The 13258-nt window shown below is 41.0% G+C and overlaps 1 protein-coding gene across 1 annotated transcript in view; it reads right to left on the reverse strand.

Annotated features, from left to right (window-relative positions):
- Nucleotides 1–13258, reverse strand: part of Mroh2b (maestro heat like repeat family member 2B) — a 64723-nt gene that overhangs the window by 28013 nt on the left and 23452 nt on the right. The window contains exons 19-21 of the mRNA XM_052159680.1: nt 8878–8994; nt 4889–4996; nt 4268–4420 (exon numbers count right to left, since the gene is read on the reverse strand). Coding sequence (XP_052015640.1) covers nt 4268–4420; nt 4889–4996; nt 8878–8994 — 378 coding nt within the window. The remainder of the gene's footprint in view (nt 1–4267; nt 4421–4888; nt 4997–8877; nt 8995–13258) is intronic.

Consider the following 13258-nt stretch of genomic DNA (forward strand, 5'->3'; position numbering starts at 1 on the left):
TTGGCCATTGTGCCTGATTTGAGCCAGCACCGTACTGTTGGTGTTACTCTGGCTCTTTAGTATAATTTGAAATCACCTATTGTGACACTTAGGAGACTTCTGGGTATTTAGGCTTCTCCTGGTTGCGTATTTATTTTAGGATGGTGTCTTAGTCAAGGTTCAATTGCTGTGAATAGAAACCATGACCACAGCAGTTCTTATAATGGAAAACACTTAACTGGGACTAGCTTACAAATCAGAGGTTTAGTACATTGTCAACATGGAGGGAAGCATGATTATACATCGGGATCCGTAAGCAGCAGGAAGAGAGAGTGACACTGGGCTGGCTCGAGCATTTGAAACCCTAAAGCCACCCAGTGTCATCATCCAGTGAAATACCACTCCAACAAGGCCACACCCACTTCAACAAGGCCACACCCAGTCCAAGGCCACACCCATTCCAACAAGGCCACACTCACTCCAACAAGGCCACACCCACTCCAAGGCCATACCCATTCCAACAAGGCCACACCCATTCCAACAAGGCCACACCCACTCCAAGGCCATACCCATTCCAACAAGGCCACACCCACTCCAACAAGGTCCTAGTACTGAAATTTCCCTATGAGCCTATGGGGGCCATTTTCATTCAGTCCACCACAGATGGATTTTCTATCGTTATGAAAAATAAGATTAAACTTTGAAAGGAGATTCTTTTAAATCTATGGGTCAATTCCCACAATATAGACATTTCACAATGTGAACTCTGCCAATTCATGAGCATACCATCATTCCTTTCTATTTTCTATGTCTTCTAAAATTCCCGCAGTATCTTAAAGCTTTCACTATAGAAGTAATTTACATCCTTGATTATGTTTTTTTAAATATTTTTTCCTTCTAAAGTGATAGCAAAAGGGATTTTTTCTTGATTTCTTTCTTGACAAATTTGTTATTGGTATATAGAAAAGCTAATGATTATTGTATGCTGATTTTGTGTTCTGATACTTTGCTGAAATTGTTTATTAGACTAAGAATTTTCTGGTGGAATTTCTAGGGCCTTTAAAGTATCAGGTCATGTTGTTTGTGAATAGGAGTATTTGGTTTCTTCTTTTCTTCTTTTCATTTCTTTTATTCCTCTCCCTTTTCTTACTGCTCTAGGTAAGGTTGAGTGTACTATAATAAGAGCAGAGTGAACACCCTTGTCTTATTTTTGATTTTGGAGGGAATTCTTTCAGGTTTTTCTCATTTAGTATAATGTTGGCTATGACTTTATCAGGTATAGCCTTTATTGTATTGAGATGTATTATTTTAATTCCTGGTTTAAGATTTTATCATAAAGTGAGATTGAATCTTGTCAAAGATTTATCTATTGAGACAATAGTATGTTTTTTGTCTTTTAGTCTAATTATATACTGCATTGCAGTTATTTATGTATGCTGAACCACCCCAACCTTTCTGGAATGACATAAACTTAGTTATGGTATATGATCTTTTTAATGTAGCCTTAAATTCTATTTGCTGAAGTTTTATTGATTTTTCTTACATGTTCAAATTCTTCATCTCCCCTGTCCCACATCTTCTCAAGCACCATGATTATAAGCACATAGTAACACACCAGACTTTATTTTTATAATATTAGGCTTCTAACTTTGTTTTTAAAGAATATACAATAATTATTTTAATATAATATCCTAGCCACTACAAGCCTTATGTATTTTCTTTGTTTCATTTTTCCATATATTATATTTTATCAGAATTTCTTACCCTGAAAATACATTCATATTCTATTCAATTGTCTCTATTTTTCTTTTATTTTTGTAGTATTGCCTCAATAGATGACTAAAAAATTAACGTATCACAAGAATGTCATAATTAAAAAATATCCTTATTGTTGCTTATTAGACTTGAGGGCAACAGAATCAGGGCCTGATGAAATTAGAGCCCTAGTCCTTGTCATAACTGATTCTGGTTGACCCTCTCTGCCTCTATTTTAGGACTTTTTTCCCACTTCCCAATTCATTCTCTTGAAGATACATGGGATATTAGAAATGACATGACCAATTGCTCAACATTTTTATAGTAGGAGACTGAAGTCATCCCTAAGTGACAGTGAGCCTTGTCAGACAGATTGTCCTTGAAATGAGTGTGATTATCAGTGATGCTGAGGCTGGACCTCATTGGCTGCCCTCACAGGAATGAGATTTCTCCCCTTAAGTGATGTCAGTGCTAACAATTTCCTCAGGACCTCTTGCAGAACCAGAGCTGAGACAACGATCAATCAGACCACTGCTCTGACCTAGACTATCTACTCTGTCATACCCTGGCCATTTTCTTTGATTCCCTGTCTGATAACATCTCACTTTTCTGTGAGCTCCTGGAAGCTGGAGCTGAGATCAGTGAGTGCCACTCTCTCTGTTCTTCCTAACATGGACACATTTCCCTAGAAATATGAGGGACTTGCCAAATATGCAGATTTTGCCATCTATCCCTAATAACTGACTTATAAAATTACTACTTGTGAGGGTAATTCTCTGGGGACTAAGTGGTACGGGACTTACCACCCTGCACTCTTTTCCTGGGATGTGCTGTTATCTAAAATTTTATGAATTTCCTATGAACCTATTCTTATCACATATATATAGGAATATGAGCCCAGGGCACTGTTACGGTCTGTATGTACCCCCACAGGCTCAGGTTTTGTGCTTCATATCTGCTGTGGATAGTCCTGGGCTTGTATTTTGATGCTAATTCCACTCCTCAGAGGGGCTGCAGATGAGGAGTTGCCTTCTGAACCTTCTCCCCGCCTTAACTTTTCAAATAAAGGCTTGAGCCCATGATTGGGCAGAAGGAAGTGGGAGGAGCTGAGAGTCTAGGGGAGGAGCGATGGGGAAAAACCGAAGGGGGAGGAGTTTTGGGGGATCAACAGAGAGAAGGCAGAGAGAGAAACCTGGAGGCCTGGAGAAACCGCGAGTTCTATGGGATAATATAGATGGAAATAGAGTAGTGTAGTGGGACATCTGCCCAGTCTAGACTTGTAGCTTGTTTTGTTAACTGATTGAGTTGAGCTTCCTTTTACCGGGGAATTGGGTTGGAAACAAAGTAGCAACAGATATCAGATAATGATACTATTTTGAGACTTTAGGAAATGTTAGGAGGTGGGGATAAGCTCAGAAGATAGGGAAGAGCTTGTTTTTGGCCTTTTCTTATCCGTTCCCCCATCCTTCTGTGTACTGTGGAGAACCTTCACCCTATTCCTGCTACCAAATTGGCCTACCCAAGCCTATGGGGCCAAGCAACCATGGAAAGAGCTCCCGGAAACCATGAACCAGGATAAAAATTTACTCCCTTAAGTTGCTTCTCTGCGAAGCATTTTGTTCACAGCAAAATTTTGTCAGGTTCTGATAGCAAGAGGACCTGCCAGTGGAAGGCAGAAGCAAAGATGGAAACTATCAGGGAGACCTCCCCACACCTGCTTTTGGATAAGAATCCCTCAACAAGCCTGGCAAGTCTACAGATCTGCTGACTCCTTTTGTGACCTACTTAACCAACCTTTCTGGAGACCTATGCGGTAAAGCTAAACTTTGAATTCAGCCCTTGGTGCCTGACTCTTCAGGGCTGGGTCTACTTGACTGTGGCCTGAAAAGAGGCTTTGAAACTTGGTAACAAGTATGAAACAAAGAGTGTGCTGCGGGGGAAGGAAGGTTCAGATGAGTTGTGACTCAGTTTGGTGGCTCTGAGGCTGGCCTCACACGTGAGCATGGAAAAGGGTCAAGGAGGTCAGGGTGCCTGGGCTGAGTGCAGAGGAAGAAATGATACAAGATGAGGTGGGTTGAGTAGCTTGATAAAAATGACACATTTTGGTCACTTTAAAAATAAATACATGGTGCTTATTATTTAATGCCATGGGTGACAAATGCGATGTTAAATAGCTGACACTGAGTTATACTTGGAAGATTAATACACCAGGGACGTGATAAGCCAGTGGACCTACAGTAGTGTGGGACATATTCAAAGAAGGTCGAGATCACCATGGGTAGACCTGGCCTGGGAAGGCATATGGGAGAGACAAAGGACATGAATGTCCAAAGACTCGGGAAATAAACAAAACGTTTATCCTCAATTCCATAAAATAATGTCTTTGTTCATGTGTTCTCTAACACGCTACATCTTATTTATTGGTTTCATCTGTATCCCTTTGGCCTGGGTGATTTTCCTAGGAGCTGCTGAGCCTCTGTGAAGTATGGCAGTCCTAACCTGCAAATAGAGGCAGTCCTGTGACAGGGGTTACCTGACAGCATTGACCATAGAGAAGCAGGATTTGACTCATGATGCCTTCATCAAGCCTGGCTAGAAGTTGCTGTTTAGGGGCATGGAGGGCCACAGCTCCGTAGATCAAGATGAGGTCAGTCTTGGTCAGGCTTTTTTTCCCAGAAAAAATACCCTGAAGACAATAGAAGAGAGATATAAACCAGGTGAAGGAATCTTTGTCTCATATTTTGTCTTAATCCTAGTAGACCACCACTAGGGTTAGTTAACTGAATTGAGACGATTCCAGTGATTCTAAGACAAATACTCTTGCTTGTACAATTGCCAACAAGATGGATGGTGATAGGGGCCATGAATCTTTTGTTAATTTGTGTCTATCCCATCCCTCCTTCAGGGAAGTAGGGTATATATCATTGAAGCTGTGATAGGGCAAATACAGGCACATTTAAGCTTTCTTGGTTAGCATTAGTGCCAAAGAAAATGAAGTAGACTCCTTAGTTACACAGCTGGCCATCCTGCCAACTCAAGGCTCAGGATGGAGGACAAAGGGTAGGAATAGTGTGGAAAAGGGATATTGATTGAAGAAATAAGTATTGTTTGCCTCTGAGGGATTTATGAGCTTCAGAGAAAATTACTCCTTTACCTTACACCGATTGACAAAAAATTTCTCCTTATCTTGGAATGTCTTAAGAACGTTTAAAACAATATCCAAGTGGCTCTCAGCGCAGAATCCTAAAATAGATGTTGTTCCCTAAAATCAGAAGGAACAGTTTTTTGAGTGTAATCATGGCGTTCAGTCAATACTACCTGAATACTTACCACTGGGTGCCAGAGACGTTTCTGGCCACTGGGGATACAGGGTTGAATGGAACACCCTGATATCCTTATCCCTATGGAGTTCACAGTCACTTTGGCTGCTTTGTGGCAACAGGGGAACACCATAGAGTACCAGGGCATACTACAGAGATCCAGAGAGGGAGGGGGCAGTGGCTGATGAAGACTTCTCAAAGTCTGTGGTGTAAGTAGGGTTAAGGTAGGTAGAGATTCGTGTGCAAATGCACTAAAGTTAGGCAGAAGCAGGGCCCTGATTAGCAAAACTGTGAGGTGCTGGGATTCCTATGAGGGAGTTTCAAAAGCAAAGTGAGCACGAAGGTCTGGAGCCTCTGAAGAAAGCTGAGGGAGTGCGCATCAAGGTCAGTGCACCCTGAGGTCTATAGTAATCCTCAAGAATTTGGATGCACCACTAAACGTTTTTAACTTTTATTCCCAACTGACAAATAAGAAATATATATATTTAAATGGTACAGTATGAAGCTCTGATACATATTCTATTCTGTGGAATGTTTCAGTCATACTGAATATCATATTTGTTGTTCTAAATACCTACAGTTGCATACATATGCCTAAACCCTTTTAGGCATTTTGAAATAGGTAATATATTATTATCAGTAATGCTTATTGAAAAAATTTGTAGAGTCAATATTCTATTGAAACAACCTCATATCTGAGGTACCTTAATTCTTGAGGGCTGGTTGCTGGGATCTGGTGGTATCGTATCCTAATTATACAGGTCCTCCTACTTTATTGCCCACTGTTGATGTCACCATAAAAGCTTCCTTATGATTCTGACAAGAATCTTGTCATGATTCATTGATGGTAGATGTCATGGTTTGATGTCACATTTAATTTGGCCAACTATGGCCCTATTTTTAGTTCAGAGACACAGGCTCCTATCAGTGGCAGGCAGTTGGCACACTTCTTTGACAGTCTGTGGTCTTAGTCACCACCCTAAGATACACATTCCTTTGGATCTTGTAGACTGTTTGTATGCTTGCCCCATAATACTGTGCCTCTCCTCATCCAATTCACCTGCCATTTTTAGCCCACCGAAAACCAGTTCCTGAACACATGGCCTCTTAGTTTATTCAGCACTGAGCTGCTCCAGAACATAGGAGAAAGCTCAACCTTGGAGAAGGGTTCAACCTTGGTAGGGCCCTCAAATCCTTAGATGTCTTAAAGCTGTTGTTTAGTTTTCTTTCTCCATTTCCCGCAAGTTTCCCTCCCGTCTGAAAAGGCTCAGTAAAGTTCATGCCCAACTGTGCACTCTGTGTTGTGTATGCGTTCATTTCTCCTCAGTTTGACCTTGGAGGAACCAAGCCACACAGCAGGGAGGTTGGCAGTCTAGTGTTACTTGATTGCTAATCATGTTTGGTAGGTGCACAGAAGGCCTTGGTCTCACCATGTCATATGTCTGCATGTAACTCACATACATGGCATCCCTAACTGGCTGAAATTAATGTGACACTCACTAACTTCAAGGAAAATAAACAAGGTTTCTGGAAAGCTCAGAGGAATGGCATACTTTCTTATAGTTTACTCTTGAAATTCCAAGAGCTTGAATGAGAGCCTTAATGGATGCTTACACTGGACACAAAGTTACATTGCTTCCTAGTCTATAGCTGAATGAAAAGGGACAGGATGATGGGCAAAGTAACAAATTGGGAAAACATCTTCACCAATCCTAGATCTGATAGAGGGCTAATACCTAATATATACAAAGGACTCAAGAAGTTAGACCCCAGGGAACCAAATAACCTTATTAAAAAACGGGGTACAGACCTAAACAAAGAATTTGCACCTGAAGAAATTCGGATGGCCAAGAAGCACCTTAAGAAATGCTCAACATCATTAGCCATTAGGGAAATGCAAATCAAAACATCCCTGAGATTTCACCTCACACCAGTCAGAATTCCTAAGGTTAAAAACTGAGGAGACAGCAGGTGTTGGCGAGGATGTGGAGAAAGAGGAACACTCCTCCACTGCTGGTGGGATTGTAAGATGGTACAACCACTATGGAAATCAGTCTGGCGGTTCCTAAGGAAACTTGACATGACACTTCTGGAGGACCCTGCTATACCTCTCCTGGGCATATACCCAGAGGATTCCCCAGCATGCAATAAGGACACATGCTCCACTATGTTCATAGCAGCCTTATTTATAATAGCCAGAAGCTGGAAAGAACCCAGATATCCCTCAATGGAGGAATGGATACAGAAAATGTGGTATATATACACAATGGAGTACTATTCAGCAATTAAAAACAATGAATTCATGAATTTTTTTAGGCAAATGGATGGAACTGGAAAATATCATCCTAGCGAGGTAACACAATCACAAAAGAATACTCATGGAATGCAATCATTGATAAGTGGATATTAATTAGCTCTGAAGCTCTGAATACTGAAGATACAATTAGCATATCAAATGATTCCCATGAAGAAGAAGAGGGCCCTAATCCTGGAAAGACTTGATCCAGCATTGTAGGGGAGTACCAGGACAGAGAAAAGGGAGGGGGAAAGACAGGAGAATGGATGGAGAGAAGAGGACTTATGGGACATATGGGGAGGGGTGAACTGGGAAAGGGGAAAGCTTTTGGATTGTAAACAAAGAATATAGAATATATATATAAAGAAACATCACTTAGAGAGATTTCTGGTAACAAGAGCTGACAAGAGAGAACAGTGGTACAGAAGTAGTCTTATACACTCAATGAGGATTCGTGGTTTCTCCTATTTACTGTGAGAGAAAGCAACACAAGCATCACAGAATTTCTGGGGAGCGATATTAACAACATAGTACAAGATTTTCCTACTAGCAATTTCTAACAGGTACACCTCTCACCACCGTGGCATACCCTAGGCTATGTAGAGAGTGAGTAAAAATGCTTCCTTGTATCTCTTAAGTTTATGCTCATAGTCTTTGTAGACGGCCATTGAGGTCACTCTCAGTTTGAAAATTTAATGATCTTGGTGGTCATCGTTATATTCCAAGAAACCAGAGGCAAGGAACATCACAGAGCAACAATATTTGAAATGCATTTTTCAGTATTTTTACACACTTGACAAAAAGAAGTGAGGTATTGACATTTAAACAGGGAAACATTTTTCTCCTGGGAAGAAATTCTTTTAAATTTTGTGAATAATACCTGTTGCAGGATTTTCTCTGTCCCTTCACATTAGGGCAGTGGGAGGCCTGTGATTGGACAGGGAAAACAGAGGCGAAGTTAAGAGCTGAGGAGAGAGGACAATCTCAGGGTAGCAAGAGGAAGGAAGACAGCTGCTGACCTGTACCTGCATGATGTTTTCCAGCCACAGGTAGCTATGATTTCACAAGGTTAGAAATATTGGGATAAAGCTTTTACCATTATCAATTGGCTCTGAAGTTATTGTATTGGCATCTTGCAAATTGTGATATTATTGATATATAAATCTGATTGGTTAATTAAGCTTTAAGAGTCACTTTTCTACTGGGTAATTCAGTGTTGAGCTGACTGACTGTGGGGTGCATGGGCATTGTGTGGTAGCGAGAGGAACGTTGGAGAGATGGTCCCGTGGGAGCCCTGTGGTTCTGCGTGGCTGGAGAGTTGGAGGGCTGGCAGGACCACAGGCGTGTGGGGCAGCACCTCGGAGAGTTGGCGAGTTTATTTTTTAATATTTCCCACAACAAATACTGGTACTAGTAATGGTACTAGTGAATAATTCTGGTTAATAAGATATACCAGGATTGTCCCGTGGTTTTGTGGTTAGGATTAAAAGCTAGTACTCTAAGATGGAACTTAAAAGGGATTCCCACCTGTCTTTGGTCTCCCAGTAGGCTGGGAGTAACCAGGAACTCATTGATCTGTGAGCTCACAAAATCTTTGTCTTGGCAGGATGCTAAGGTTGTTCCCAAAGCTTTCCAAAGAAATTTCTGGAAGACAAAAGATGAACAGGAGAATTCAAAAATTTAGGAAAGGGGAGGAGTTGAAGTCATCATAAGAAAAGGAAATAAAAAAACCCAAATACCATGAGGCCTTAACTTACAAGTGCTTAATATCTGCATACCTCACATTTTCTCTCTCTCTCTCTCTCTCTCTCTCTCTCTCTCTCTCTCTTATATACTCTCTTCTTGAGAACATTTCCTTCAGGCTCTGTCTTCACTGGAGCTTCCTGCATACCTTCTGAACCTTTTCCTAACAGTTTCATTTTCTCTATATCTTCTTTTTGAAAACTTATACATATATGCAATGTCTCTTGGTCACATCCATTCTCACTCCCCCTTCCAGCTCTTCTTGTCCCCCTCTAACCTATCTCCCATCTACTTCCCATCCCATTAAATCTAGTGCTGCCCATATGAAAGTGTGTATGGGTGCCCTCCACTGGGGTGTGGGTAACCTACCAATGGCTTCCTCCAACCCCAACCAAAGAAAAATTCATTGCCCTTTCTCAGCAGATATCTGAGAGTAGCTCGCAGCCAGGGATGGAGCTTCTGGATACCTCTCTCCTCCATGCTGGAATTTTTAACTCTCTTTCACTCCTGTGGCCAAGGAAGACCTCACATGTTATTACCATATGAGGTCAAGCATAAGCTAACCAGTTAGAAGTGAGACTGAGACTACATGGACTAGAAACAAGCTGTCGTAACTAAGACTGTGATGGGTGCATCAAACTCTAGTTTATGCTGCAAGCCCAACTAGGAAGACTGAAAGGTGAACCCAGCCAGGTTCAGTTCTGAGACAACTGTCAAAAGTACAGGACTGTAGAATGAGTTGAGTGGCTGTATTTCAGACAATTAGTGGTAGCTTGTTACACAGCAAAGACTAACTGGTATACCTTTACTTGTTTTCAGTGTAAGGATGGACCAGCTGAGAGAGTTCACTGCTTAAATTGTTGTCTCTCCAGGCACGGTCGCTCATGTCTATTATCTGAGCACTTAGGAACCCGAGGTAAGAGGATTGCCAGGAAGTTCTGGGTTAGCTTCAACTACAGAGTAGAGCCATATTTTTTAACTCCCCCCCCTCAAAACTGGCCTGCCTCTTCAGAGGATTATTATCTTGGAGCAGTGTTGTAGGTTTGGAAAGTCCTGGATGAGTGATAGGACCTTAAGAACACAAGGCCAGTCTATGTGATGAAGACTAGGCACTGCTTATAAAGTCTCCCTCCCCTCAAGACAGGGTTCTTCTGTTTAATAGCCCTGGCAGTCCTGGAACTTGCTTTGTAGAGAAGGCTTGTTCACAAAGTCTTTTTTTTAAGAAAATTTATTTATTTATTATATATATGTACACTATAGCTGTCTTCAGACACATCAGAAGAGGGCATCATATCTCATTACAGATGGTTGTGAGCCATCATGTGGTTGCTGGGATTTGAACTCAGGGCCTTTGGGAGAGCTCTTGGTGCTCGTAACCCCTGAGCTGTCTCTCCAGCCTGCTCACAAAGTCTTTTTTTTTTTTATTCGATATAATTTATTTACATTTCAAATGATTTCCCCTTTTCTAGCCCCCCCCACTCCCCGAAAGTCCCGTAAGCCCCCTTCTCTTCCCCTGTCCTCCCTCCCACCCCTTCCCAGTTCCCCGTTCTGGTTTTGCCAAATACTGTTTCACTGAGTCTTTCCAGAACCAGGGACCACTCCTGCTTTCTTCTTGTATCTCATTTGATATGTGGATTATGTTTTGGGTATTCCAGTTTTCTAGGTTAATAACCACTTATTAGTGAGTGCATACCATGATTCACCTTTTGAGTCTGGGTTACCTCACTTAGTATGATGTTCTCTAGCTCCATCCATTTGCCTAAGAATTTCATGAATTCATTGTTCCTAATGGCTGAATAGTACTCCATTGTGTAGATATACCACATTTTTTGTATCCACTCTTCTGTTGAGGGATACCTGGGTTCTTTCCAGCATCTGGCAATTATAAATAGGGCTGCTATGAACATAGTAGAGCATGTATCCTTATTACATGGTGGGGAATCCTCTGGGTATATGCCCAGGAGTGGTATAGCAGGATCTTCTGGAAGTGAGGTGCCCAGTTTTCGGAGGAACCGCCAGACTGCTTTCCAGAGTGGTTGTACCAATTTGCAACCCCACCAGCAGTGGAGGAGTGTTCCTCTTTCTCCGCACCCTCTCCAACACCTGCTGTCTCCTGAATTTTTAATCTTAGCCATTCTGACTGGTGTAAGATGAAATCTTAGGGTTGTTTTGATTTGCATTTCCCTAATGACTAATGAAGTTGAGCATTTTTTAAGATGCTTCTCCGCCATCCGAAGTTCTTCAGGTGAGAATTCTTTGTTTAACTCTGTACCCCATTTTTTAATAGGGTTGTTCGGTTTTCTGGAGTCTAACTTCTTGAGTTCTTTATATATATTGGATATTAGCCCTCTATCTGATGTAGGATTGGTGAAGATCTTTTCCCAATTTGTTGGTTGCCGATCTGTCCTCTTGATGGTGTCCTTTGCCTTACAGAAACTTTGTAATTTTGTGAGGTCCCATTGGTCAATTCTTGCTCTTAGAGGATACGCTATTGGTGTTCTGTTCAGAAACTTTCTCCCTGTACTGATGTCCTCAAGGGTCTTCCCCAGTTTCTTTTCTATTAGCTTCAGAGTGTCTGGCTTTATGTGGAGGTCCTTGATCCATTTGGATTTGAGCTTAGTACAAGGAGACAAGGATGGATCAATTCGCATTCTTCTGCATGCTGACCTCCAGTTGAACCAGCACCATTTGTTGAAAAGGCTATCTTTTTTCCATTGGATGTTTTCATCCTCTTTGTGGAGGATCAAGTGGCCATAGGTGTGTGGGTTCATTTCTGGATCTTCAATCCTGTTCCATTGATCCTCCTGCCTGTCACTGTACCAATACCATGCAGTTTTTAACACTATTGCTCTGTAGTATTGCTGCTCACAAAGTCTTAATTGCATCTGCAGGCTTTGTGGGACAGTCTGGAGAGCTGGTACTCTGAACTAAGTCAGAGTGAATTAGGGCAAAGAATTTTGACGATTATATAGAAGAATTGAAGTTTAATAGTGATGATAATTGACTGTTGAATTTGGTCTTAGAAATTGTAAAACTTAAGAAATATCTTTATAGAAAACTGAAATTTATCAATGATTTTAACCCAATAAGGACCATGATCAAAGCTGCTTTTTTAAAAAAATTGAGAAATTTATTTTTTTCATGAATAGTAAGCAGAATTTTTCATGAAATAGTAGAATTAAAGTACAGAAATATACATCTTAAGAAAATTGAAATGATACTAGGATCTGAATGACAATTACACATTCATGGCCAAAGGAAAAATGGACAGTTTAAACAAAGAATTCACTTTAAAGTTTTTGCTCAATAATTTACCTGAAATTAAACATATGAGGAAAACTGAGATTTGGGCACCTCGCCAAATGAAATAATGCCACTTCATCTTTGTCAGAGGAACTGACCTTAGTAAAACCATGGTTTGGTTCCCATCACAAAGCTCTGTGTCTTCCATTTACAACTGTGTTAACTATCAGTCCTTTCAAAATTTTGAGGATGCCAATTCAAAAAATACTTTCTTTAGGCAACAAGCAATAGATTTCTCTAGCCTCATGTGAAGAATTAGGGAGAGCACCCCAAAGCATCGGCTGGTCATGGCTTTCTTCTACAGTTCACTGAGGTCAATCTGTCTTAGTTACTTACAGCAGCCAAAATTCATATCTATATATCTGTATACATATTTCCACACTGTTCATATTTACATGACCTCGTCAAGTACTGAATTGTAGAAATAAGAATGCCATTCACAAAGGTGTTCATTTCGTGCCCCAGTGTTATCTTCTTGTGAAAACTAGAACTTCCCAGACTCCCTTGGAAGTAAAGACAGTCCACATTGCAGAGGCCACCATTCATTGTTAAAGACCCAAAGCTTTCTAAAATATGATTGTTCTCGGCCAGCTCCTTAACGTAATGCCTTCCATCTCCTCCTTTAACTTCTTCATACCAAGAGTCATCTCCACTAAGGCAGTAGAACTGGGGTAGATAGGGGCCATGGCTTTTATACCCACACATGTTGTACTGGTTGCTTTGCTTAGGGCTCTGCTTCTGCACCTGTTGAGACCCTTGATATATACCAAATCATGAAGTACTCTGAGGATTCAGAGATTTAAATAGTTTTCTCCAGTCTACATTAGGAGGACTCAGCCGACCCACAGATTAAAATCCCAAT

This window comes from Apodemus sylvaticus, chromosome 16 (genome assembly GCF_947179515.1).
Source record: "Apodemus sylvaticus chromosome 16, mApoSyl1.1, whole genome shotgun sequence".
Taxonomy (NCBI): Eukaryota; Metazoa; Chordata; class Mammalia; order Rodentia; family Muridae; genus Apodemus; species Apodemus sylvaticus.